The sequence below is a fragment of the Acomys minous genome, assembly GCF_964271855.1.
Source record: "Acomys minous genome assembly, chromosome: 4".
Classification (NCBI taxonomy): domain Eukaryota; kingdom Metazoa; phylum Chordata; class Mammalia; order Rodentia; family Muridae; genus Acomys; species Acomys minous.
In genome coordinates this window covers 113701736-113728109 of record NC_140486.1, presented here as the reverse complement: position 1 = coordinate 113728109, position 26374 = coordinate 113701736, and the positions used below count along the sequence as shown (strand labels likewise).

Below are 26374 nucleotides of genomic sequence, written 5' to 3'. Positions count from 1 at the left end.
CTGCTGCCTTTGTGTAGCCTGACGTGTGTGTGTGTGTGTGTGTGTGTGTGTGTGTGTGTGTATACACACACGTGTATGGGTGCACATCTGCCAGAGGTCAACCTTGGGTATAGAACTTCTGGGGCCTTACACCTTGCTTTTTGAGACAGCAACTCCTGTTGGCCTAGAGCCAGGCCCAGGGAATCACCTGTCTCCTCTTAGCACAAAGATTACAAGCCTGCATTACTATAACTAGCTTTATAAACAAGAACAAAAGCATGTGTTCTGGGGATAAAACTCAGGGCCTTGTGCATGTAGGACAAGCACTTTTCCAACTGGGCTACCTCCCCACTCCCCAGCATCTTGATGTCTCCCCCAAGCCAGGGGTGTAAAAAGGCAGCGTCTGTTCAGCAGTATATACAGCCAGCACCTCAAGAGACTCATCAGTGAGGAACAGCACACTGGTGACAGCATAGCTGTGTGCTCTGGCTTTAAAGCATACTTTTAAAGGTCTGATTAGGTGTGTTTCTCACCATCCAACCTCAGCCAATTTCAAGGTGACTATTCTGAGACTCTCACTGTAGGAACCAGCTCTAAATCTGGGACACCACATGCCAGATAACTGGGTTCCTTCTGTTTCAGCTCACACTGGGAGGAGCTGCCACGATTTATTCCTCTCGCATGCTGGGCCAGGGTCCCATCTCTGTCCAGTTCTGCTTTAAGGAGTAAAAAATAAGAGTAAGTGGAATTTTCCTATTCCAAAAAAAGGAGCTGCCTGGAGTAAGCACTGCCACAGATGTCTGCCGTTCCTGTTTCATCATTCCCAGTAATTGAACTGAAAGCTAATACCGTATCCACCAGTTCTCCCAGAAAGCAAGAGTGAGGACAACGACAAACACATCCTCACAGTGAGTGACACTGCCAAGCACCACCTTGAGTTATTCCCCACGACTGTCCTGTGACACAAGCATCAGAGACTAAGGGACAGAAAGAGTCCCCCGCCACCCGCCACCCCCATCTCAGGAAAGCTGCAGGTTCCTCAACCTTCCTCTCTTCCGTGTGAATGCAGAGTCCCACATGACCCTCACGTGACCCTATGGGTCACTCTCCTCACTCTGGATGGATATGGAGGGTGCAGGGAGCTGAATAAACCTCCTCCTGTTCCACACTCAGGGTGTTACAGCTCTAAACCATCGCTGTGCCTTGGAGACCACTGACCTCTGCTGAAGCCATCGGGTTTTCTTGTGGCTGCCCATCTCTGAGCATGCATACAAAGTGAAGGCCTAAAATTCCACCGAGCTGGAGCTACCTTTGTGGGGCCACTGCACGGGGAAGGCACGCTCTCACTTGTACACCTAACCCAGTGACTCTTCCGGCAGGTGCCAGCTGGCCCAGAGCCCAGGCCCTACCGGGGAGAACAGATACGGGTGGTGCTAGGTGCCCTCCTGCCTCTGTTTAGAAGAGCTACTTCTAAGAAGCTCAACCTTCCCCCACCCACACACACCCTCGTTTCATGATAAAGCGGGGCAAACCCTGCAATCGTCGTGGTCTCATTATCTAAACAAAGGGGTCTGCAGGCCTTTTGGGTTCTCCCTCAGGGAATATAAAGCAAATTTAATCACAAATGTGCCAGACTCCTTTAAAATTTTATGTGCCTTTAAAAAAAACTATGACAAAAATACTTAAGCCAGTACTTTATGAGATTGGGGCTTTGGAAAAGTTTAGTATTGTGATATTTAAAAGGAATTTTGGACCACATAGTACTTTTTACAGTGGGGACAGAGGTTATTGGTAACACACTAGTTCATAAAACTTAACCAAAACAGATTTCCTCTGTCATGGTTTTTAAGCTTACTGTGGGGGGAAAAAAAAGGCTATAGCAGTGTGCCAAGAATAGGTGAAGAGCCAACCATGGTGCCTGCTCAGGGTCTCTATGGGTGGGTCACTGGGGGAGAAGGTTGACCAGAGGTGGCATCACTTAACTCAAGCCCATGTCAGAAGAAAAGGAAGATGGGAAAGGAAGGGGACATCCCAGTCTCAAACTGGGCTGGCACATCGGAACACCATAGGGTCTGACTGGCTCCTCCATTCCTGGAAGAGGGGAGGAAGGATGGGCACAGGGCAAGGCTGTGGGAATAACCTGAGGCCCCCGCCAAGCAAACAGAGCCCTCTCCCACACCTGGATCCTGTGAGTGAGCGCAACAAAGGCTCCCTCCCCACCTGCAGAAGCTAGGCCTGTGCCTGATCTGGATCTGGGGAAAAGGTAGTTGACACTCCATACCTCAGGGCACATGATGGATGCCAGGAGAGGGCCCTCAGCACAGGAGCAGGCAGGACCTGGTCCCTAACAAACAGACAGCCATCTTCCTGGGGGAGGCAAATAGAGAGGTGGGCAGGACACCTGTATCAATCTGACAATATGGCTGTCCAGGCTGGTGACACAGGCCACAGTGAGGCTCCCCAAGGCCCCACTGCCATCCTCCCCTGTAGCTGATGAGACAAATGATAGAGGTGCACAAAAGGGCATTTCTGAGCAACAGGCGCTACTGTCTCTGTGGAGCCGTAGTCAGTGCGGATAACCCTAATTGATACTTATACCTCCTCCCCTGCCTCAAAAGAGCCAGTGCAGCCCCAGTCTCCACCAAGAGAATGATGGGGCGGAGATGCTCACGTGGGAGAAGTAGAAACAATAAGGACAAGACGCTGGGCAAGGATCCCATCAGGGGACGGGCACAATGGAGGAGGGGAGGAGGTGGTGAAACAGCCTCAGAGGAGGAGAAAACAAAACCCAAACCTTAGAAGGATGCCATGCACCAAGGTGGCAGTCAACAGCCAGGTGTTCAGGAAGAACACAGGACCAACAACAGCACTCAGGGCCCAAGTCTAAAATCTGGCAAAGAACAGCTTGGGAGTTGAGACAGGACTTGCCAGGGGCAGCAGAAGCTGGAGCCAGAAACCCCAGTCATATCCAGTGGTGACATTGCTGCTCTCCCAGGTTGTGTTATTGCATCTGGTGATATCCACATGGTAATGACGTGGCCTCCAGCAACCCGGCCATTGAGCCGTGCCTGACTGTGCCATAGAAGGTAAGAAGCTATTTCCATAAAAGGCCAGAAAGTATGTGTTTTAAGCTCTGCCAATGTTTACTTTTGTTTCTTTGTAAAAAAACAAAAACAAAAAGCAAAAACAAAAAAACAACTTCATAGCTCATAGGCAGCATCATTCAGGTCCAGGTGACTCCTGCTAGAAAGTTCTCCTGGGTCCTTCTCTCCCATGTTAGGGACTGAACCCAGGGCCTCAGCTAGCCAACTCCATCTGCCACTGAGCTATGTGCCAGCCTGCACTTTGAATACTCCTTTTGTAGATGCACATACTTCATGAAGGTCACTCTGCTCTGTCCCAGATCTCTGGGACATTATCTGTGCTGCAATCCTATGTACTTTGCTTACTAGAAGAAATGTAGCAGCAGGTTTTTGCATCCAGGCTTCTGCTCCCCCTAAGGAACTCAGCAAGAGAGGACCAGTACTTCACGCTGGGGAGTACACATCACCACAGCGGCCTCCCATCCAGAGCTGGCAAAGCAAGATGCCCGTGTGCCCTCTCCTGGGCCTGACGACCTCATTTTCTCCAGGACCAAACCTATGTCTGGAACATCTTGGAATAAGGTCTATGCACCACAGATGCTGGTGGAGGGGAGGAGCAGGCATGTGCTGGAGACGGCCACAATCCTGATGGGACGGGAGAGCTCTGGGGTTTTGGGGTCCAGCAGGACCACCTCTTCCACAGTCCGAGTCAGTTCCAAAGCCCAGAGGTGGTCTGGGAAATCCTGTCCAATCCCAACCCCCATCTCCAAAGCACATACCATGTTGACGGGGACAACTAGAAGTTGGTTTGACAATTCTTCAGGAGCCCTGTTCCATTCAGGCACCCAACTTGACTTGAAGCAACCTAAGCCACACTGACCTATCTGGTGTGCAAAGGGCAGGCGCTGTGTGGCCTAGTTCTGTCATCAAGCCCCCTCCTCAGTGGCTACACACATTGTCCTTTCGACACAGCTGGCTCATTCATTTGGCCCTCGCAGAACAACTGCCGTGTTTCATTATTTCATCTCCTTCTGTTTCTTAAACATGTACTTTAAAAAAGTTAACACCATTATCAATAAGCAGCGGTGCTCAAGAGGGTAGGAACTGCCGGCCACGTGTGCTGACCTCACCATCACAGAGACAGGCCAGCTCCAGGTCCAGCAGCAGTTATGCCAAGGGTCTCTGCCTAGATCTCACCTAAGATCACAGCAGTGCACACTGGAAACTGCAATGGACAGACCACTAGCTATATCTGGTTTCCTTATCTGATCTGGATCAATCACAGATAAATCAATGTTGCACACTCGCTGCACACTCAGTATGGTCACAGGAAGCTGCCTGCTGTCAATGCTGAGATTAGACACACCGAGTGTTGTTGGGCTCAGCCCTCCTTGGGTATGGTGGTCTGTGCCCATGGTAATTATGACAAGCACATAAGTCCTTGTGTGGACCAGGAAGAGAAGTATTTCCAGGAAAAAGCAGAGCACCCTAGGCTCCGTAGAGCCACAGAAGTCAAGGGGACACCTGTGTGAGGCAGGTGGCCATATGTACACAGTGCTGTCCGACCCTGGTTTGCACCATGCGTGCTGAGTGACAGGGAGATGCACTGTGCTTAAGGTTTCAAAGAACACTTGCCACTCTGTCCACACAACTCAGGGCTTGGATCTACCTCCACCACCAACCGTTCAGGAGCCAACAGCCAGGCAGACCTCACTACTGTGCGCCAAGAGACTCGAGGCCAGAACATTTCCTTATGCCTCGACATACCAATTGGTTCAAAGGAAAGCATGTGATGTGAGCAAAGAGAGTACTTCAATATTTTGCTGGAAAGATAAAAACTAAGACCTGAAAAGCAAAAGAGAAAAACATTCAGCCTTTTCTCTGTGCCAGGTACAAGCACCATGGCCACAGGAGCATCAGCCAAGTCCTTGGCACCGTCTGGGGAGAGCTACCTACTTGAGTGTTAAGGCCAGGACATGCAGGAGATGGGAGAAGGAGGTGCCCCATGAATCTAAGTGAATCAGGGTCCACGCTCCAGGGATGTAGGTCAAGAAGCCTGTCTCCCCCTATCCTTCCTCCCCTATCTGATAGGTCCCCTCTCCCTTGCCCCAACCTGGGTGCAGAGTGATGCAGTGAGCCTAGCCTTGCGCAGCAGCCAGATCCCAGCAAGCTGTTACTACAAGGCGCCTAAACATGTGGAAGCAGGCTGCCCACTAGAGGGCAGAGTCAAGGACACATGACACAGCAGACACAAGTTCTAGACATGGGGTCTGGGAAGAACAGAATCCGAAATTAAAGGCCAGCAGGTAAAGGCGATGGACCTTCAGTGTAAGAAACACCTAAGGAGCTAAGACGTCTCTGGGAAAATAACTTGTCGTTATAAACGTGAAGCTATGCTTTTCCTGCTAAGAACGGATGTGTTGTTGGACTGGAGATACAGCTCGGCTGGCAGAATGCTTGTCCGGCATTCATGAAGGCCTGGTTCTGGTTCTATTTGCACCAGACATAAACTGGCCAAGGTGGTGCACACCTGCAGTACCAGGCATAAACTGGGCATGGTGATGCACACCTGCAGTACCAGGCATAAACTGGCCAAGGTGGTGCATACCTGCAGTACCAGGCATAAACTGGCCAAGGTGGTGCACACCTGCAGTACCAGGCATAAACTGGCCAAGGTGGTGCACACCTGCAGTACCAGGCATAAACTGGGCATGGTGATGCACACCTGCAGTACCAGGCATAAACTGGCCAAGGTGGTGCACACCTGTAGTACCAGGCATAAACTGGCTAAGGTGGTGCACACCTGCAGTACCAGGCATAAACTGGCTAAGGTGGTGCACACCTGCAGTACCAGGCATAAACTGGCCAAGGTGGTGCACATCTGCAGTACCAGGCATAAACTGGCCAAGGTGGTGCACACCTGCAGTACCAGGCATAAACTGGCCAAGGTGGTGCACACCTGCAGTACCAGGCATAAACTGGGCATGGTGATGCACACCTGCAGTATCAGCATTGGAGAAGTAGAGGCAGGAGGATCAGAAACTCACATCCCCCTCAGCTACATAGTGAGTTCAAGACCAGGCTACAACGTACCAACCAAACCCTGTTCCAAAAAATAATAATAAATTAAAAAAAAATAACATGCTCAACCCTGGAGGTTCCTGGGACAGCAACAGCTGTGTAGAAAGCCAGGCTGGCTGATTCTGAACTGTGGGGCCCAAGTGCACTTCTGGTGACCATGAGTTGCTGATCCTCCCCAGCACATGCCAGGCTGCTCGACCCTAGCACGAAGGCTGGAAGACGTGCACCTGGCCAGGTGTAAATCACTTCCGTGTAATTATCCCGGAAACAACTTCTTCCTGGATGCGCACACCAACCTCAGGCCCTGGTTGGGTTTCAGTGAGTCTTCAGCCTCTTGCTGAAGTAATGATAAAAACATGGACGAGCCACTGAGTTCCTGCCAACCAACTGAAAAACACATTTTGTTCTGCCAGACTCACGACAACCTCCCCCCCCTTCCTGGCTTTGTCGACCTTTTTTCCTTGTTCACAGTCCATGCTTCTCTTCTGTTGCATCTTTCAAAGTCTAGCAAAAAAAGCTCCGTGACCTTCACCTGTCTTACTCGGTATTGTATGCAGGCTCTATGCATCATGCAGGTAGAACTGCAGACTGGCACACACAGGAGGACACTCAATGTTGAAGGTAAGGGAGGTGACGTTCCTGTTAGGTACCACGTTAGCCCCCTCAAATCACCTAGAAAAGCAACTGACCTGACCCACGGAACCAACCAACCAATGGGGCCATCATCTCAAGGCTCAGAGATAGATACCCCTACACAGTTGCCTTTGCTAAAATCCCTTGTTTATAAGCAACAGGGTAAAAGTCACATTAGAAAACATAAACGGATAGATTTCAAAACCACTCCAGTTTTATTAGGGCTATATGTATTTTTGTTTCTACGTATTTTTGTTTCTCTCATACGTCAAACAGGATCCAAGAGGAGTCTGAGAAAGAAGCCTAACATCTGTGCAGCAATAGTGGCCGACTGAACTTAAAAATAAAAGTTTACTGGATTTGGAAAAGGTTCTAGGAGCTGACAGCTTAAATGTGTTGCAGCAACTCTGAGAATCAGGCTGGGTGTTTACCACAGCGTTTGTTTCTAGGAGACTAAGCAAACATCCATTAACAAAATATTTCAGATCCACGTGCTTCTGAGAACACACTTGCCTGATGCTAGCCAGATACATCTGTTAGATCAGTCCAGGCAGGCACTTTGGGGAAATATTAAGACTGAGGCATGGGACAGTGGCTCTCAGGCAACTGCTGGCTGAATGTAAGTGACAACCAGGAACCAACCCACTGCAGCACGTGGCATCAGCGGACCAGAGAAAGCAATTTACCCACACAGGAAACCCGTCGCCCTGGTCTCTGCTGCACGTGGCACCCATGATCCCACCCACACCTTCCAGACCCAGGAGAGAGTACCAACCACTTCGTCCCTTGTCCTCTGGTCTAGGTTCCTGGGTGTCAGGTACAGGCCTTTATTGGTCTCACCTCCACTCAGGGTGGTGCCTGGGTGCTCTGAGGATGTCTGATGATGTCACATAAACAACTAGTCTAGAACAGTGAGTGGGTGCTGAAGCAAAGGACAGCACTAGTGGCTGCAGTCATGCCTCTGAAAACATCAGTGGGAGCTGTGGCTGCCAGGGCTGAGGATCCAGAAGGAGCAACAGAGCCTCTCATGGCACTCACATGTGACAGCCCCACATACGATAGGCCCACACAGGAAGAGGCCACCAGTGGCTCTGCGGAGACTGCATACGAAGGATGAGATTCTTTTGACTATTCTACACAAGCCACTCTGAGTCTTCATCACATGCTGGATGTTGTTAAGACTGCTAAATGGCCTAGAAGACCTGGGAACCCTCACTATTCAGCTCCAGGCAGCCAGGGCTGCTATTAGCAAGTCTATTCAGGGCATAGCAGGAGCAGATGAAAGAGACCGCATGGCAGCCCTGAACTGCACTCTTGAATGCTGCCAGGTTATAGAGTGCACTTTGTTCCCTTCCTGTCGGCAACCCCACTCCAATCTTAGAAACACACACACACACACACACACACACACACACACACACACCTCTATCTCAGTTTGTCTTTCTCCCAATACGTAGACTAGACTCCTTCCCATAGACTCGTCAAGTTTCCAAACCTAAAACCAGTCCATCAAAAGTAAACCAACAACACACGCGCACTCTCTGAGCTCCTCTCAGATGCAGAGTGGAGAGCTGCTGTCTGCACACTCTGGTTAGCCGGGCATAACAAGGAGCACTGTCAGATATTTTTGGTGACTCAGGCTGAGTCTGGTCTCCTGGTGTGTTATGAGGCTGCTGCATTATGCTATCCTCTGAGGAAAAACAACTGCCATCTTTATCAGACCAGCTGTGCCTTTCTCTAAGAGTCAACTGTCACACTGGTGGGCCTGTGATGTTCTCTCACAAGGAGAGGGGACTGGGAGGGTCACTGGACCCTCACCTAGAGTCCAGCCACACCTCCCAGTCACTTACTTACAATTGACTCTAACTGCACATGGCCTCGGTGTCTCAGGAGGTTCAGAAAGGTCAGTGCCAAGGGGGCTCCAGCTTCATGGCTGGGGGAAGCCATCGTCCATTCTGGGTAAAGACTTTCCAGGTCGCTGCTGTGGGATCGCCACACTCCTGCCAGTAACCCCTGGTTCTTCAGGTGAGCTGTGGTGGACGCATGCTTGGTGCAATTTGTCACTGATTCTTGTGAGGAGTGGGGGTAGGATCATTTGGGGCTCCCCCAGGGCATCCCTCACAACAGAGACCTTTTGACCCAGTTAACTCAGTCTCTCTCAGGTCAGATCTGTTGCACAACTACACACATACAGCCAACAACAGAGCAAAAATACCCCAGAATAAGCCATACCTACTAAGCATGGACAGACGTTTTCTCATGCCATCTTTACTAAAACCACATAAAACTGCAACCTATGCAGCATTTACCTTGTATCCTAAGTCATCCGGAACACTTAAGAGTACACAAAGAGTATGCACAAGTCATACACACAGACCATGGGATCTGAACAAGACTTGCGCCTTTGCAGGTTGGGTATGAGTCCTACACCTGCCCCACCCACTGATACCTAAGGAACTATACTATCTGAATCCTCCCCTGGTGGCTATGACTCAGCATCACACATCTATACCTTTTCCTAACAGGCCGACTGTGTAGGCTCCTCCCCCTCCCTCAACTGTGTCAGTGGGAAAGACACTGCCATTCCCTGGGGACCAGTGAAAAGATCTGCCTTGAATTCTAGACCTGTACTCTGGCTTTTCTTGGGTTACTTGGGACCAGACTGCTGATGCTTCTTTTCCGATTCTGAAGGAAAAGGAAGAAAGCTGCTGTGGGGATCTCAGGCTGTGGTCTGTGCACCCTCGCTGTGCGTGGCTGAGGCCACTGTGTGTAACGGTTTCTGGGAGAGTCAAGAGAGCACAGAAACAGGGCTGAGGCAGAGAAGTGGAGCCAGGCCTCCTGGAGGTGTCTCTCCATTACCAAACTCCTGGCCAGGCAACCTAGACAGATCCCTGCCAACTGCAGCCTTCAACCTTCTTGCTTCCAAATTTGAACAGGTTAAAAGCCAATGAGCAATGAAAAAGCCAGTGGAGAAAGAAGTCAGTCTCTTATGAGTTACGCCCACGTGGACTGCAGGTCCACTTGCTCCCACGCAACACCTGGATGTAGCTCATCTTTACAGCCTTTTCCAAAGCTGTAGCAGGTGACACAGTCAGTTTTGGAGTGAGCCTCTGGTGCCTTGCCTTCCTACCTCCTTCAGGCAGCACGTGAGCCTTACAGCAGGTGAGCTTCAGCCTCCTTCCACTGTTTGAGGGTTTGTTTATTCTGGGTTTGGGTAAAAGGAGGTGGTCTGCTGACGACAGGACTTCAACCCCCAGTTTTAGCCCTGACCCATGAGCAGGTTGCGGTTAAGAAGTATCAGCTTAGAGGTAGGGCGATCAGCGTTCTCACTGCAGGAAGGCAGGCCATGGCTGCTCCTAGGTGTGCTGCCTTTAACCTTAAGGCCTTCTACTCAGTCCATCCCTACAGACACACTGAGGCCGCTGTCTCAGTGCCCGTCCATCTGCATAGCCCTTGGGGACCACAATCCGAAAACGGAAAGACACAAGAACCGGAGTGGGCTGTCCAGGGCCCAGGGCCTGTCAGCCTGGAGGATTCAACAGTAAGAGTCATGGAACGAGACACGATTCCAACACCTCCCACGCGCCGCTGATAAGCTGTTTCTCTATTTTTCCCCCCATAGAGAGTTAAAACTTACAGGAAACACATGGGTTTGGTATCAGGGGAGGCAGGGTGCGCAGTGAATGCTAAGCACCTAACACATGAGGGGGAGACTGAAATTACACAGTCCAAATACTGTTCACAACTCTAATTAGCAGCTATTAATAGGGCCTTGGAAGGGAGGTGTGAAGGTCACACCCAGGCTGGTCCTGTCCTGTGGGACTCAGATGCCAACAGTGCTAACCAACCCATCCACATCCAGGGGAACAGATGCAACAGAGCCCTCCTGTGAGACTGTTATAATTTGGGAGCCTTTTCCAAAAACCTGTCCTAGATCCCAAACAAGATGGAGACGTGAGACTTATTCAACAAGCCTTAAGGAGCTAGAGCTAGGCAGATATTGATCTACCCTAACCCATCTACACTCGTCTGTCTGGTTACTTCCCAGCCACATGCCCTGAGTAAACTGCCATATTGGCCCTGCCTGAGCTGCTCCTGCTCCATCAGTGCAGTCCTCATGGCCACATCTCATGGCTACGTCCTTTCTCTCCCCCCTTCTACCTCATGGTCCCTACCTGAGACCCCAAGACTGGGACCAGATGTCCAGCCTCCGTGCCTTCTCTGCCCAATTACAGGTTGCTCGGCTTTTTTATTAACCAATCAGAGATTTGGGGGAAGCGATGTTTACACAACACTGACCAATGACCACAGCAGTGCCCACACGTGCAACTGCAACCAGATCTCGAGGGGCACAGAAACCAGCATCTGAATACACAGTGCACCACACCGACCCCCAACATCCTCCTCCAAAGCCCTGAGTACGTAAGTATGGTGCCACTACCACTACCACCAAGAGCTAGTCCTGCCTGCCTCCTAAAAGGACCAAACTCGCCAAGGGACTTTAATTCCGCTTGCAGCCACTTATTTGGTCTACGGTATTTTGTCATGACAGCCCTGGGACTCTGGTGTCAATCATACATATCCACAAACACACACTTACAAATAACACTCTCCTCATGCACTCCTCGGGGAAGAAGGCCGCCCATTACACACAGCATGCTCGCTCAGCTCCTTCCACAGATCACAGACTCCCCGCTGAGATAAGCCAGTCTGCCCTAAGTCACTAATTAAAAGTAGCATTAAGCATAATGCATTAAGTGTTTTTCTGGACTACATCTCTAAGGTGTTCAAGTCAACTTCTCTTCTCTTATAGAATAAAATGTCAACTAAAAAGGTGTCACTCAAGAGAAGAGAACTGAGCTACCCTGTGAGGTGATGCTGACAAGAATCTTAAGAAAACCCTGTGGGGTGACTGCACTGGGAATGCTTCTGCCGAGAGGCAGCTCTCTTCTCAAAGAGTGGAGTTCTGTTTTAAATTCCTTGTCACATTATCCCTCCCAAATTCCTAGGGGCAAAAGAGAATCATGGGAAAGGATATGTACACACACATGTATGTACGTATGTACGTGTGTGCGTATACACAAGCAAAGGAACACCTGAGTGCCACCAAGAGCCAAGAGTGGGGAGAATCCAGTGACTGGCAGACACACAGCCATGTGCATGGCAAATGGCAGTGGCCCAGCTGATTGCTCCAGCAGGCAGAAGGGGATTTCTGTGATTTGGACACGGTTCGAGTGTGTCTCTGAAGGTTTGTATACAGGAAGTCTGTTTCCCAACAAGAGACAGTGTTGAATCCTTTGGCAGGTGAATGCAGGAAGGAGATGCTGTCCTCCCTCAGAAGGGACTGATGTAGGTCTGGGAGGATCAAGGTTCATTCGCAGCGGAAAGGGTTGTTGTAAAGAGCAAAACTGGCCCCAGCCCACACTCAAGCTTCCTGTCTGATCACGTGGTACCCCGCCATACATGTTCCAGCTATGACGCCCTTACCAGACCCAAGCGTGGAACTGCGCAGTCTTGGACCTCCAGTCTCTCAAACTGTGGGCTAAAATAACCCAGTTTCTTTCTAATGCAAAGGGGGCTTTCTAACCTTAGGGGTTTTGTTCTACCAATGGAAAATGGAATTTCACCACAGACAAATCAGAAGGTTGCTGCAACACAAAGAAACCGGAGCATCACACAGCTCACTCTTAAGCCAAAGTGTCAGCTCGGCACCAACCACACGCCTGTCCTCCCAGGAGCTGCACCCTCCCTTCCACCTGTGTGCTAATGAGCCCTTGAAGAGAAGACAAAACAACAGCCATCCTTGACAACTTCCTGCACAACTCAGGGGACTGGTCACCCAAGCCTCCCCTCACTCCTGGATAAAGGCAGTAAATCAGATACCAACCCCGCAGCCCTGCACATGTGGCTTCCCAATTTCAGTTAGCATTGGTAACTGGCTATGTTAACTCACAAGGAAAAGACAACCATCTCCCAGTGGTAAGCTCCCTGGTCCCACAGAGGAATCTCAGTATTGCAAAGCAGCACTCACAGTGATCACACACTCCTTTTCCTCCTGCTGCTGGTGTGTGTGTTCGTGGGGACAGGAAATAGAAACCAGCTCTCAGACCATGAGAAGCGCAAAGACGACAGCTGCTCCCTGCTGCATTCCGGGCAGGAACCGCACCTGCCCAGGCCAAGGCACACAGAGACCTCTTCACTCACAATAGATGCAGCTAAGTATCCTGCTGGGGACACCTGGGCATGGTGCTGCCGGAAGCTCCTCCAGCACACAGATCAACCAATCACCCTGGGCTCAAGGTTCACAGCCAGAGGACATACAGGTAGCCAGGGGGAGGGCGTGAAAGAGCGCCTAAATTCTGTCTCCCAGATCCAGGAGTCCTCAGCTGCATGTCTGCCAGTGCAATGATAAACTCCCACTCTGCAGATGGGGGTGCGCGTGGAGGTGGGGGTGCTGTCAGCTGCCAATGAGGTCACCTTACAGGGTACAGTTCTTACTTCTGATGTGGGAACATTCAAAGAGAAACACCACTGTGTGGACCAAAACAGAAGGTCATATAATCGGGTCGGACACAGGTGTGTTCATACAGACTGAATGTCCAATGGGAAAATGACAAGACGCCACAGTAATAACCAAATGCAGGTGTGGTCCTGCCTCTTCCTTTAGAATCAGCAACTTCAGTACAACCTACCTCTAAACCGATGGGCCTCTGAGCCCCAGAGGGACAGCAAGAGAACCAGAGGCTGGCCTGCAACCTCTAGCAATCCCAGCCCGAAATGCGGGTGTTGGAAGACATTCAGAACAGAGCCACCTGGAAAAGGCATGCGCTCGCCTTGCAGTTGGGTCAGCTGCCGAACCCTGGCAGCTGGTTCTACCCGTTACACAGTGTGTCCCACACACAGAAGCCCTGAGACAGAAGCACCACAGACCCCAAGTCTAGTCAAGCTGGCTGTGGTGACCATACCTACTCAGGCACGAGGGAGAGAACCCTTGCATGCCCCTGGGTGGGCCTTGGTAAAAAATACTACCTCCCTCCCTCCTCCACACTGAATTCTGGGTACCTGGGTCTGCAGCCCCCACAAAATGGAGCCTTTTCCCGTTTGGTCTCACACATAAAGCGTTCTTTGGAGCCTCTCCTCCTCCCAAATCACCGTTCCATTCCATGGGGAGAATTTTAAAGGTGGGCGTTTCTCTGATGTGACAGCCATGAGGCTTTCAAAACATGGTTGGAAAACACTGCAGAGCCCCAAGCAAGCCCCTCAGAATCCTGTTCTTTCTAGATGGTTCCACAGTCTTTAGGACAAGAGTTAAAGGTCTAACACATGTGTTACAGGGGACACGTGAAGCTACTTCGGACTACTGCTCAAAAGACAGCTAAGGGACAAAACAGGGTGAAATGCTGAACTTAGAGAAAAGGGTGAAATGAAACAAAATAGGATGAGACACAGAACAAGGCGGGAAGGAAACACTACAGCACGAGGTTGGGCCTCTCCTCTCTCCATAAACGAGACAAGCACTGCCATGAAGAAAATGGATAGTTACCTGCGTCCATATCTGCAAAGAATGGAACAGCCAGTAAGAAAAAGAAGGAACCAGAAATTCAGTGTCTCAGAGTTGGATTTCAAAAAGGTTACATGGGGAGAAAATACAGTTTAGAAAATGGATTCTGGGCTACACTTAGATTAAGGAGACTAAAGGGTTTCCTGCTAATACTGTCATAAACTTACTTAAAAAAGAAAAAAAGAAAAACAAAACAAAACAAAACAAAACAAACAGAACCACAGTAAGACATGGATATGCCAACAGAACAATCAAAATGTCTAATGGCAAAAGAAATGCCTAACTCACATGCAAAACGATCACTCACATGGTCGCCATACGATATAAGGGAGACGTACGCAGACACGTAAGTGGGGGGCATCTGGGCTGTACTTAGAAATGCTGGTGTCTGTGATTAAGCAGCAATACAAGGTCAGTGTCCGGATCAGAGACATCCAACCAATACTCAAAGGAGTGGCACTGGACTAAGGATCCAGGGGACATGCTTTACAGTGGAATACACTCAAGAACATCTCGGTTAGTGCTCAAAATGCTGGAGTGGACACGCTGAGCCCCCTACGGGACAGAGTGCGAACCTAAGTCTCTTTGCTGCTTGCTGGCTTTCTTATGGCCTTGGCATGGGTCATCAGTGATTTAGGATATGCTAAAGGAAAAAAAAAAATTAAACCCTCAACTCTAAGCTGGTAACTAAACACCTGCTGAGCCACATACCTTCTGGAGATTCTTCCTGCACGTACGTGCCTGTCAGGTACCGGTGCACCAGCGCAGACTTGCCACTGGCCAAGTTACCCACAATTCCCTGCAGAAAAATAAAAGGACAACAATTAAAGGTGATTAAGTCACTTAAGACTTTTGCACTCATGGTCACAATCACCCTGTCAAAATGTTGGAGCGATGCTCGAAAATGAAGTCGGTAACGATTTCTATTGGGGACAGAGCCAGCACTTTATTAGCTGCTCCCCATCCTCTCTAGTGTTAGATGCTGTTAGGGTGTCAGGATGGCTGCCTTTCTTCTGGGAACACCCCCTGCTCACTTGATCTGGCACATGCGTGTGTACTGGTTCAATTGTCCGTCCACAAGGATAGGTGCCTCCCTAAAGAGGAAAGGCTCCATGGGACACGATGCTACACAGAGTCATTTGCAGATAGGGTCATCTGGTGCATTCCACCCTAAGAAGGTGCACGTGATAAAGATATGGAGACGGGAGTAACTGAGATGGGGGAGGGGAGGCAGAGCCCACAGGGAGTAGACAGTAAACCTGCCTCTCAGTAATATAGAATGGAGGAGGGGGGAAAAAAAACAGTCAAGCTATGACAGAGACAGCCAAGGTGATCACAATGGGGAAAAAAATAACACTAGAGGACAAGAGTTGTGTGAGCGCCCCAGTCCAACAGTGAGCAGGGAGCCAAGGTGAAAGGGCTCCTGGCCTGTGCTGGGAACCCTGCTAGTTCCTCCCACCCTCCCTCTAGGGAGCTGCTCCACTCAGCAGCCTTCTGCATTCGAGCCTCTGCTGAACCACACATATCAAGCCCATGTTCTCCCCGAGTCTCAACTGCCCCGCGACTATCCCACGCCTGCAGGCTGTCCTGACCCCCTCTCACCACGCCTGCAGCCCTTCTGCCACTCAGCGTCCGTCCTATTTCCTGGCTTTGTCTCCTATATCCACAAGCTCCCAATCTCAACTTTATGGGCCTGCTGTCTTCTCCAGGTGACGAGAACTTTCCATACTGATTAATCACAGCCCTTAAATCCTACTCCAACTCAGGATCAGAGGCATTACAACCTCTGAGGTCCATCCTCTGGTTTCTCCCTGGGCTCCAGGAGTTGTATAGTTGTATTAGGGGGGTGGGGCCTCTGAGAGGGGACGGGTCATGGGGGGGGGGGGGGAGACACACGACACACTATCCATATGGGATCAGCATACATTTGAAAGTGGCCCAGCAAGGAGGACAGGGGAAGAACAGCCCACCTGTGATCTACAGAGCAGATTACCTGACAACGTCTCCCCCGCAAGTCCCCAGGTTCCTTTGACATCCAATCTCTAGAACAATGAACACAGGTTTTACTGTTCACAAGCTACCCTATCTTGCCTGGATGGACACCTTAATGCCACACCTTACCTGGAGATAGCAAGATGCCCTCAGGCCCTGGCTCCTGCTGGATGAGCTAGCAGTGTTTAGAAGATCTCAGTGTGAGGGTGTGGCTCCCAGTTCCTTATGGGAAGGGACTGTCCCTTGCTCACCTTGTTCTCTGCCCTGCCAAGACACCCAGCCCAAGAAAGACACACAGCCACCATGGGATCGGTATGTGCACGGCTGGTGAATGACTAACGCTACTGAGTATAAATGAGCTTTCTCTAAAGCTGAGAGCTGGGCTGAGGCCCAGAGCATGTAGGTTCCCGCACAAAGCTGTCTCCCCTCCAAGTCCAACCTGCATCTTCTTACCCTGAGCCTCAAGCATCTGAGAATATCTGCCTATTAATTATTCTTTTGCTCCAGGGCACCTGCTGTTCGTCAGCTTCAAGCTGAGAAAATCCAAACCAGTATATGCCACAGAAATGAAATTTTTAATTAAAGATTACTTTCTCTTCCTGGAAGAAATGCCCAGTATCCAGCATTGTGCAGCTGGGCTTTCTCTGTGTGGTGACACCAGTCCAACTCTTTCCTGCAACAATGGGCAAAGGTAGGCACATCCCTTAGCAGGCCAATGCCATCTACCTCTGGGCTGGGGGCAGTGGTTTCTTTGCTTAAGCGCCCATCTCATAGGTTGTGAGATACCACCATCTTAACTTGAAACACTGGCAGAAATTGCCATCAGCTAGGATGTGGCCCTCTTGTGAAACTGTGGCAATCGCTCCTGAATATCACCTGCAGAGGAAGTAACTCAGCTTGGGCCAAAGGGCTTCATGGGAAGAAAGGGGGCAGCACCCTGATAATGACAGAGCTGGCTATCTCAGACAGGAGAAGGTGCCTCCCTGTCTCATCTGTGTTGGCCATCAGGCAGGACTGTGTGCCCCATACTGTCACACCACCAGAAGCAGCAAGGCACAGCGCCTTTATAAATTCAATTCTCTAGCACCCTGTGTTTTCTACTCAACTACTAAATATGAAATCTGCTGCAAAATAAAGGACGCCTTTTAGTTAAATAATCCCAGCTGAGAGTAATAAGCAAATACACGGTGGCACCTCTGCAGGCAAGGTCTGTCTGCTGTTTCCACCCAGGCGGAGGAGGCATGGAGCCTGTGCAGCCTGGTACAAATCTGCAGTCCTGAGAGCAACTACAGTGCAACTTCAGAGAGGTCTGGACAGAGACTCACCACTCTCACAAGGAGCACACAGTGAACTGTATATTCTGATGGATTCCCTGAGAAATACTTCATAAAAGGTCCATTGGGAGACTCAGTGACATCATCCCATGGTGACATTTCCAAACAGGGCTGAGGGTCCCAAGGCAATGACCTAAAGGGCCACCGGTCTGTCTTGGGTACTACATGAGGGCAGAACCAATAGCAGCCCTGTGGGCACGGGAAGGGAAATGTTCTATAGAACAAAGGGGTGCTTCTTCAGACCTGAGCATCCCCATCAGACAATGGGTGTGCTCTTAACAATGAGGTGCCTGCTGATGCCACCACGAGAGGGCGCCTACCACAGCTCCATCCTCAAACCCTTGACTAGAGGCCAAGTCCACTGCAGTGAGCTAAAGCCAGCACTAAGAAAGTCACATTTACAAGTGTCCTACGCTGTCTCTTTAAATACCAATACCTGGTAGACACACCAGGTGATTACAGTACCAGAAAAATCCTCAAATTATTATTGGCTGATATGAATATATGGACCAGACTGGGCATGGTGGCACAAGCCTGTATAATTCTATCACTTGGGAGGCTGAGCCACAAAGATGGTGAATTTAAAAGCCAGCCTTGGCTACATAGTGAGTTCTACAGCAACTAAGACTATGTAAGCAAAATTCTGTCTTAAAAAGCCCAAACCAACCAAACTACAACTGCCCAGGCTCTGTCAATATGCAGCACCTTTAACTGCCAGGCAGGCTCTTAGGAAGACGGCTACCAAGAATACCTGGATGCCAGCCATCTCTTGAGAGGACAGGTGCTTGCAGCCCCACTCCATCCCACCGCTGTTCTGGCTTAAATGGATACATGGGGTCAGAGGCTATGGCAACAGCTCAGACAGACACACAAAAGGCTCTCCTAGACAGTGCTGGCTTGGAATCTCAGCTCTATCCCACTGCAGATAGCTTCTGAGTAAGCTCTCTGTGCCTCAAACCTTACCTGTGACACAAAAAGAAAACAAGACCTGCCCCTCATGGGTAATTGTCAGGACTGAAAGCCATAATTACATAGAACCTGCAGGCAGAGATCATGCCCAAGGGAGTGCATGCTTCATAAATGCCTTGTGGAAACACTGTGGTCTTGTTGTTTGGCAATGACTACAGAAACAGAAGGGTCAGCACCTGGGTTTCTTAACGAGAGTATCTGAAACTGGCAAATCTTTATGAAAAGTCCCGTTAATTGGCATTGGCACCCTGGTGCTATTCAGAACACTCCAATACTGTTCATGTTATAAAAGCTATGAAATACAGAAAACAGATGAGGCAGCTATTTCAGGGCCAGTCTTGCAGACATGAACAACCCCATCACTGAAGACACACCAGTGTCCTAGAGGAAGTAGCTTACTTCCGTATCTCAGGTGTGAGCCACAGGAGTACTATCCCACGCTCTCAGCACCACTGAAGTGGGGGTAACAGGAAGCAGGAATGTGGGGGACCCTGAAGTTCAGGTGAGTCACTGGGGAGATGATAGGAGAAAGAGCGAGCACAGCAGCAAGATGCACAGTGAGTGAGCAGGCCCACACTGAGGTCCTCCTCCATCTGAAGCTTATCTGTTCCCCAGCAGGTAAATTATAGGGCTCAGCAATGGAGAAACAGAAGTGGGGGGGGGGGCGGGTCTGTGTGTGTCTGTGCACAAACACAACCAAACGCCCACATCTCCTGACAAGCACCACCATTATTTAAGCTGTGAGCTTGTCCCTTGCCTTCCATGCTAAGTAGGAGGCGTGCCATGGAGCCGGGCTCTAAGAGGCGACTGCAATGGGTCACACTCAGAAAAGCCAGCTATAAGCTTTAATTCTACTGGAAGTCGTTTTTATCAAAAGCAGAACTCTTGATTTATACCAAGAGTCCAGAACTGTATACACAATCATTACTTTTTAAAAATTATGACTATTGATGGTTAGTTACAGACGTCATCATAACACGCAGCAAGGGACATTAGGTCCACAATGGCGTATGTCTAACAGTGTATGTGTCTGACACAGAAAGAACAGCACAGAGTGGGGGAGGGGAAATACAACAGAGACAGCAGCCTTAGTGCTGTACACAGACCTCCACCTCATGGACGGCTGTTATGCTCTTCCAAGCACACTCATGGCTGTCCTTCTCATGGTCCATGATGGCCTTTTCCAGGTACACACACCCCGGGCAGAGCATGCCCCACCATCAGACCCCAGGAAAGAGAACTTGGTATGGGCAAGCCTGCACACTCTCACCTGCTTATCTCTAGCCCCTTCCCTCCAGCACATCAGAAGTGCCACTCACCACTTTGAGCTCCGGGACAGATCGGCTGAGTGTCCATTCCTGGCTGTTCACAAAAGCATCTGTAATAAAGGATGGGAAATGTGAGGTGACGTGTCACAACTCAAGGCAAAGCAAAATGATCCCTAAGCGTCACTTTTTTGGTAGGGGGAAACCGTTAAAGAGGGGTCACACCAGCCTCCCATGTTACCCCTACCCTGGAGGCCACGACTTGCCCATGTTCACACACTCTGGTCTCAGGGCTGTGGTGTGAAATGCGCACCCCAACCCAGCAATTCCTCCCCTGTCCAAGCTCCAGGCCTTCCTCATGTCCATGGCAGATCTGATGGCCGCCCCGATCCTCAACACAACATGGAGACACTGTGCAGCAGCCTGATGACCTTGTATCAAGCCAGCTTTCTTTTCTTAATCTAGCGAAATAGTTACTTTCTGAAATCTCACACACACCCCTGCAAAAAAAAAAAAAAAAAAAAAGAGGACATTCACCCCACCCTTCCCCCAAAAGGATATACATGACTAGAACTGATTGCAAGAGTGCAGGGTGCAGACTATTTGGATTCTCAGAGAGAAACCAGAGGTGATTCAGCCAGGGTGGTTCTGGGATATGTCAAAAAGACAAGGAGTCCTCAGTCATGAGGGACTGAGCAGTGGTGCTTATCCCTCAGCCTGACTCACACCTTACAACCCCACAACCAATGTCCATGGCCCAGCTCACATGACTTTCACACCCCCCGTGTGCCATTTTCAGTCACAAAAGACAGCCAGCCCGAGGTAGTACCCACCACTGGCCAGCCTCGGGTTGCACATCTCTTTCTAATGTAATTTGCTCTTTAGCATCTCCCTCAAACGCTGACTCCTGCTACAGTTGTCCAAAAAGCAAAAGTCCTTCACAGCACATTTAAGACCAAGTTGACCATCATGCTCAGGAGGCCTGCAGGTGTACGGCTGGAGACAATAGGCTGATGCTCCACTGTGAGTTGCTGTTCAAGTGCAAGTGCAAGATGGGAGGTGTACTTGGAGGAAGCAACCAGGAACACAGCCCCTGACACCAAAGACACTGCAACCATCACAGGCTAAGTGTCACTGGCCCTGCACTGACAGAAACCCCAGTGCCTAAGGAGATGAGTTGCCAAGAGGGAGGCCTCTGCTGAGGGAATCTCAATCAGGAGGACCTGGGTGGCCCACAGAACCTACGCAAGACAAGACACATCCATAACCAAAGTGCTGTGGCATTGTGTGGCATCTTTTCAGAACGTGAATTTCTGTGGCAGCTCGGTTAATAAAATAGTTGACTTAATATAAGGGGGAGGGGTGGGCTAAAGAATTAACACAGCTTTCATTAAGAAATCTTTCTTTAAAACTGCTGCCCAGTCAGAAGACAAGGCTGCCATACTCAAGACTAGATGAAAAGTGAAAGGTGCTTTTGTCAAAGGCATCTGCACCTCAATCTTGTCACCTTCCTCTGTGTGGCTTCTCAGTGCCTGAGCCTTAGTGCCATGGAGAGCAATGGAAACCAACGCTATGCAGCACCTGCCTAGAAACTTCCTCATCCCAGCAGGGAGAGGAGGCCGGAGCAGGCCACATCTCTGCCTCGTTCAGTCTCCAGAACAACTACCTGCTTCTAGAATAACCCGAGAACATGTCTGCACACGCTTCCCAGCAGGGCAGAGCCAGCCACAGATACCTGTGGGCTTGCTTACTAAGCATGTAGCAGGCCCAAGACTCAATGGCCTACCACTGAATAAAGCTGGGTGTGATGCAGGCCGGACGGACCAGAGAACAAGCAAGGTGGCTGACTGACGCCTGGAGGAGCCTAGCTATGAATGGCACGTTTTTTAAAGGATGCCTTCAATGCCACAGCTCTACTGGGTGACTTCCTGGGGTCTCGGGGCCTTGAGCAAATGGTTTATTAATGTTTTTTATTGCTCCAGAGTCCTAACTGCATCTTTTGGTTGGTGGACACAGCCAAAGTCCCTGAAGTGCATACTGGGATCTAGTCTGCAGGGTTACTACAATTCTTCAGGCTCCCCTCCCCCATGTTGTTTGGCTCCAGGGATCATAGATACAAGCTGCAGTCACAACTCATGATAACATTGTAGGTGAGAAGCAAAAGAAAAAAATGTAAAAAACTGAACAAGAAACACCGTTTCGGAGACTGGGATGCTCTTGGAACCTTAAATTCCACAACGGCTTTCGCAAATGCACTCTTTTTTAGCAACAGACATGAATTTTTTTTTTCTAAACCTGAGAACATTTGTGAAGGCCTAAAATAGGAAACAGAACAACAGAGAAAAGAGAGCAGGTCTACCCAGAGACCAGGAGGCAGGGAAAGCCAGGTTCCTGCCAGAGCCTTGCTGAGAAAGGCGACTGTCTACAGAGGAGTAAGAGCTTTGCAGAACAGAGACTGATACCCAGGCAGCAACAGCTTCCAGAACTGCGTGTAATAGCATGACTCAATTTCCTATCAAAACCCTATTGCCAGTAGAGTAACCCCACGAGGAAATACAGACCACAAGGGTATACTAGCTGATTGCCAGGCTCCCCTCTTTAGTTCCAGCTGCTCCTAGGTAACCCCAGATTCACAACCAAGGTGGCTCCCTCCCCCACATCCTTGTCAATCTCCTTCCCCAACAAGGAGACCTTTTCTTTGAAGAGTGACAAATGTCATGTCACCAAGAGACCATCATGCCCCCCACCCCTGCAGGCATGGCTACACCACAACCTCAATCCCAAGCGCTTTTCCCCCTGAGCCATGATGCGCCTCAAGACACTGCTGGGTAGAGACTGGTGTGAAGAGGCCCCTTCTCCAAGTCAAAAGTCACCAGCGGGGGTGTAACCTCAAGGACTCAGAGAGCTGACTCAAGCAACAAATGATTGCCGCCTTCAGTGACCTTTTCCTCAGGGCACCCCTTGCTTAGGAAGAACTGAGTTCTAGGAATGCTGCCTAAGGCTGCATGCATATGAGGAACGGCTTGAGATTTCTGACAAGGGAAGTAGACAACATGGGTGAGAGATTGGAAATGAGAAAAATTTCCCTCAAAATGTGAAAACGGAGGTCACCCCACAAGCCGAGGGAAGCCAGGGACAACAACCGCAGCATCCTACGTGTGGCTCGACACACACACTCCGCATTTCCTTGAGAAAGATGTCTGCTGGGTGAGCAGGGGCTGAAGTATTCTGAGTGGAAATATTGGCAGCCCTGAAGCTTGCGCCCTCATTCCATCAAGTTCTCATCTCACTGCCGTCACCCAGGTGATGAAGGCATTTGCTGTGAGCATCCTCCCTGGGCAGGCTACATATCCCCAGGGAGAAAAAAACTGCATCCCCAGCTCTTTCTGAGGAGCAGAACAAAGGGCATTGCATTTTCACGGGCCACAAGGCCACCTAAGTACCTGATCACTCCCAGGCTTCCGAAAGACCCGCTGCTACCTTGGTGTCACAAGCACAAGACCACCACCTTCCTGGTGCCCTACTGTACACAGGTCTCACTTACAACCTGTGTTCCAAACCTGAACAGCACTTGGTCCTGGTGGATGGTGCTCTTCTGGGGAATTTATAGGAAAATACCCTGCCATTTCCAGTTTGCTTTTTGTTCCATGTTTACCATTAAAGATGTGCCCTCTCAGCTTCGTGTTCCTGCCACCATGCCTGTAGCTTGCTGCCATGCCTTCCCCCTGCCGACAGACTCTGATCCCTCTGAAACCATGAGCCAAAAAATACTGTCTTCCGTAAACTGATTCTGGTCATGGTGCTTTATCACAGCACCAGAAAGGTGGGTGACACAGGCAGTCACTACGCTCTGCTCAGCTTAGCCGCTCTGGGCTCTGTGTTCTAGTAATCTAACGTACCTGGAGGGTCTCTAAAACTGCTGCCCTTACTGTCACCTTTTGCCACTTTCCCCGGCCCCGCCCCCGCAAGGTGCACCAGCGCCACGCCCTGGGTGGCTGTATCTAAGTGACACAGTACAAACTCTGCCTGACGGTCATGTATGCTTGGGCATAACCCTGAGGAAACTCGGGCTTTTTACAGATAAGGTTCCAAAATAAATTTGGTGTAACATATGGAACACGAAAACTGGGTCACAGACATGTGCAACCTGCGCTCAGTCTGTCTACCAAGTAATTAACTGAGCAGAGTGTGAACAACGCAAAGGAAGGCCGAGGAATAGCCAAGGAGCCATGAGGCTGCCGCTGAGGGGTGGGACTTGCAGGACTTGGTTTTCCCAATTAATGACCTTTACAGACTTCAGTTCTGTCTCTATTCAGGAGCATCCACTACTTTTCTAGGAATGGGCAATACAGTACTTTTGTAGCCGGGAACCTGGAGGACCACAAAGATTCCACTGGGTGGCTGAGGCTGCAAACCCCTGTGCCAGATAAGGTCAACCTTACATTGAAAATGCTGAAAAGCATAATTACAAAGAAAATGTGTGGGAAAGGTCTACATTATTTCTCTACCTCACATTCCTCACACCACAAGGGCCAAAGGTCCTTACCTGTTTTGAAAGGTCTTTTCAACTGTAAATTAACACAAGACCATTTAATATACACATCACCAGCTATGGGGAGGGGCTCAGCATCTCCCACCCATCACTGAGAGCTTGTATCCAACCCAGAGCAACGCAACATCCAAGAGAGGGGCTACAGCCAAAGCTCCCACCAGGGATCCCTGTCATTGCAAGTCATGCTAAGCCAGGAAGGAAAATTCATTATGTGCTCTGGCACCCACCTCACCCTGGGCATGGGTGCTTCCAGCCTGGGACACGCTTGCCTTTTACTCATATGTAACTTACCCAGGAGAGAAGACAGATCTCCTGTCTGTATACAAACAAGGTGAGGCCCTCAGTGTCAGCAGGACACACCCCCAAAAGGACTCTAGAAGACAGATGCCCAAGCAACATGAGGCGAGTGACCCTGGGAAGCACAAGATAACCATGTATGGTCAAGATTGAACATGAATGAATGAACTCTCTGAATGAACTTGAGGACAGGTGAGCACACACACAGCACAGCATCCCAACTCAGGTGGTTTGATTCCCACTGCTTTTATATAAAAAGCCCATAATATGCTTTCAAAACTAAGAAGACATTGAACACGCCATGATTTTCCATTAAAAAAGCCACAAACTACCACAAAACCAACTCATAAGAGCTTCATTTTTGCCAGAACTATCAAGTCCCATTTGGGGCAGAATGTGGTTTTCTGTGCATGGATTAAGAACAGCTGAAATCAGCCCGCAATTACCTATCCCACCTGATGTACCCAGCCTCCTACTGGACTAACAGCTCCACTCGACGAGGCTCTTCGAATCGGGTTGAGACAACACAGTCAGATGAGTGTGGTAAGCAATGGCCCCTGCAATCCCCTTTACGACCCAAGTCTTTCAAGTGTCTGGCTGCAGAGGTGCTGGCTGACTGAGGCCGGCGCCGCCTCCTCCTCCCTAAACTGCCCTTGCAGCTCAAGGCATGACCCTGAGAGGGTCCAACCAGAGGTTATTAATGAGTAAAGGCCTGGGCACCTTGCCTCAACTGAAGCAACTCACCATCTCAGCTCCTCAGCCCACCAGCAGTTCCTGAACCTTCCAAGGAGACCAAATGGTAGCCTAGAGCAGCCTTCTTCCCAGCCTGTAGCTAGACCAACCCCCAGGTGAAGAGGTGGAGAGAAGGCGGCCTTCGGAAGGTGTCCTGTATGTCATTCTGCTCCAGGGCTGGCCTCCTGAGGAACTGGCCTCCTCCACGGAAACTGCTGCAGGGCACTTACAGAGCACCTGCACCAGGGTGCACCCCAGGCAGGAATGAGGCTGTGAACAGTTGAGCCTTCCAGGCACAGACCTGCCAGGCCCATAAATATCAGGAAGGCTCATCTCTCCTACACATGGGCATCTAGCAACTCCACTAGAACCAAGCGCTGCACCCCCCTCCTCCCCCGCACACACACCCCTGATTAGAGATACCCACAACCAACACCAGGCCTGTAACCATCTTTGAGAAGCATGAGTCCAAGGTTTGTTGTGTCACACAGTGCTAAAAGCTGCAGAGAAAATGACGACAGTATGGCAGATGAGAGGGGGGCTAGCTGAGGAGTGGGCTGGTCAGGGGTGGCTTATCCAGGGCTGGCATGTAAGCTGGGGAGGGGGAGGGCAGGTGCTGAGGCTAAGGTGGGAAAGGAGGGCACAGGATGGCAAGGAGGGGAAGATGAGCTAAGAGCTGCATGCTGCTCTGCTGTGAGCCTGGGTTATGGAGGACAGAAGAAACAAGCGAACGGTGTAGAGCTGAAGAGGAAGAACCCTCAGAATCCTGGGCGAGCAGAAGAGCGGGCAGAGAGCAGGGGCTAGGCCAGTAGCCCTGCATGGAGGCTCCGCAGCAAGGAGCACCCTCAGTTTGGGCTATAAATATATCCACAGTCAAAACCAAGCTTAACATGCAC

General features: G+C 50.1%; 1 protein-coding gene across 6 annotated transcripts in view; it reads right to left on the bottom strand.

The window, feature by feature from the left end:
- The window catches only part of AGAP1 (ArfGAP with GTPase domain, ankyrin repeat and PH domain 1), a 431164-nt gene that overhangs the window by 264685 nt on the left and 140105 nt on the right, over positions 1-26374 (bottom strand). For 4 of the 6 annotated variants that reach the window (XM_084779502.1, XM_084779503.1, XM_084779504.1 and 1 more), the window contains exons 2-3: positions 19952-20010; positions 15049-15136 (exon numbers count right to left, since the gene is read on the bottom strand). In XM_084779502.1, coding sequence (XP_084635628.1) covers positions 15049-15136; positions 19952-20010 — 147 coding nt within the window. Of the gene's footprint in view, positions 1-14319; positions 14332-15048; positions 15137-19951; positions 20011-24740; positions 24815-26374 lie in introns of those variants that run through there. The other 2 variants (XM_084779506.1, XM_084779501.1) reach the window with 2 other exon arrangements.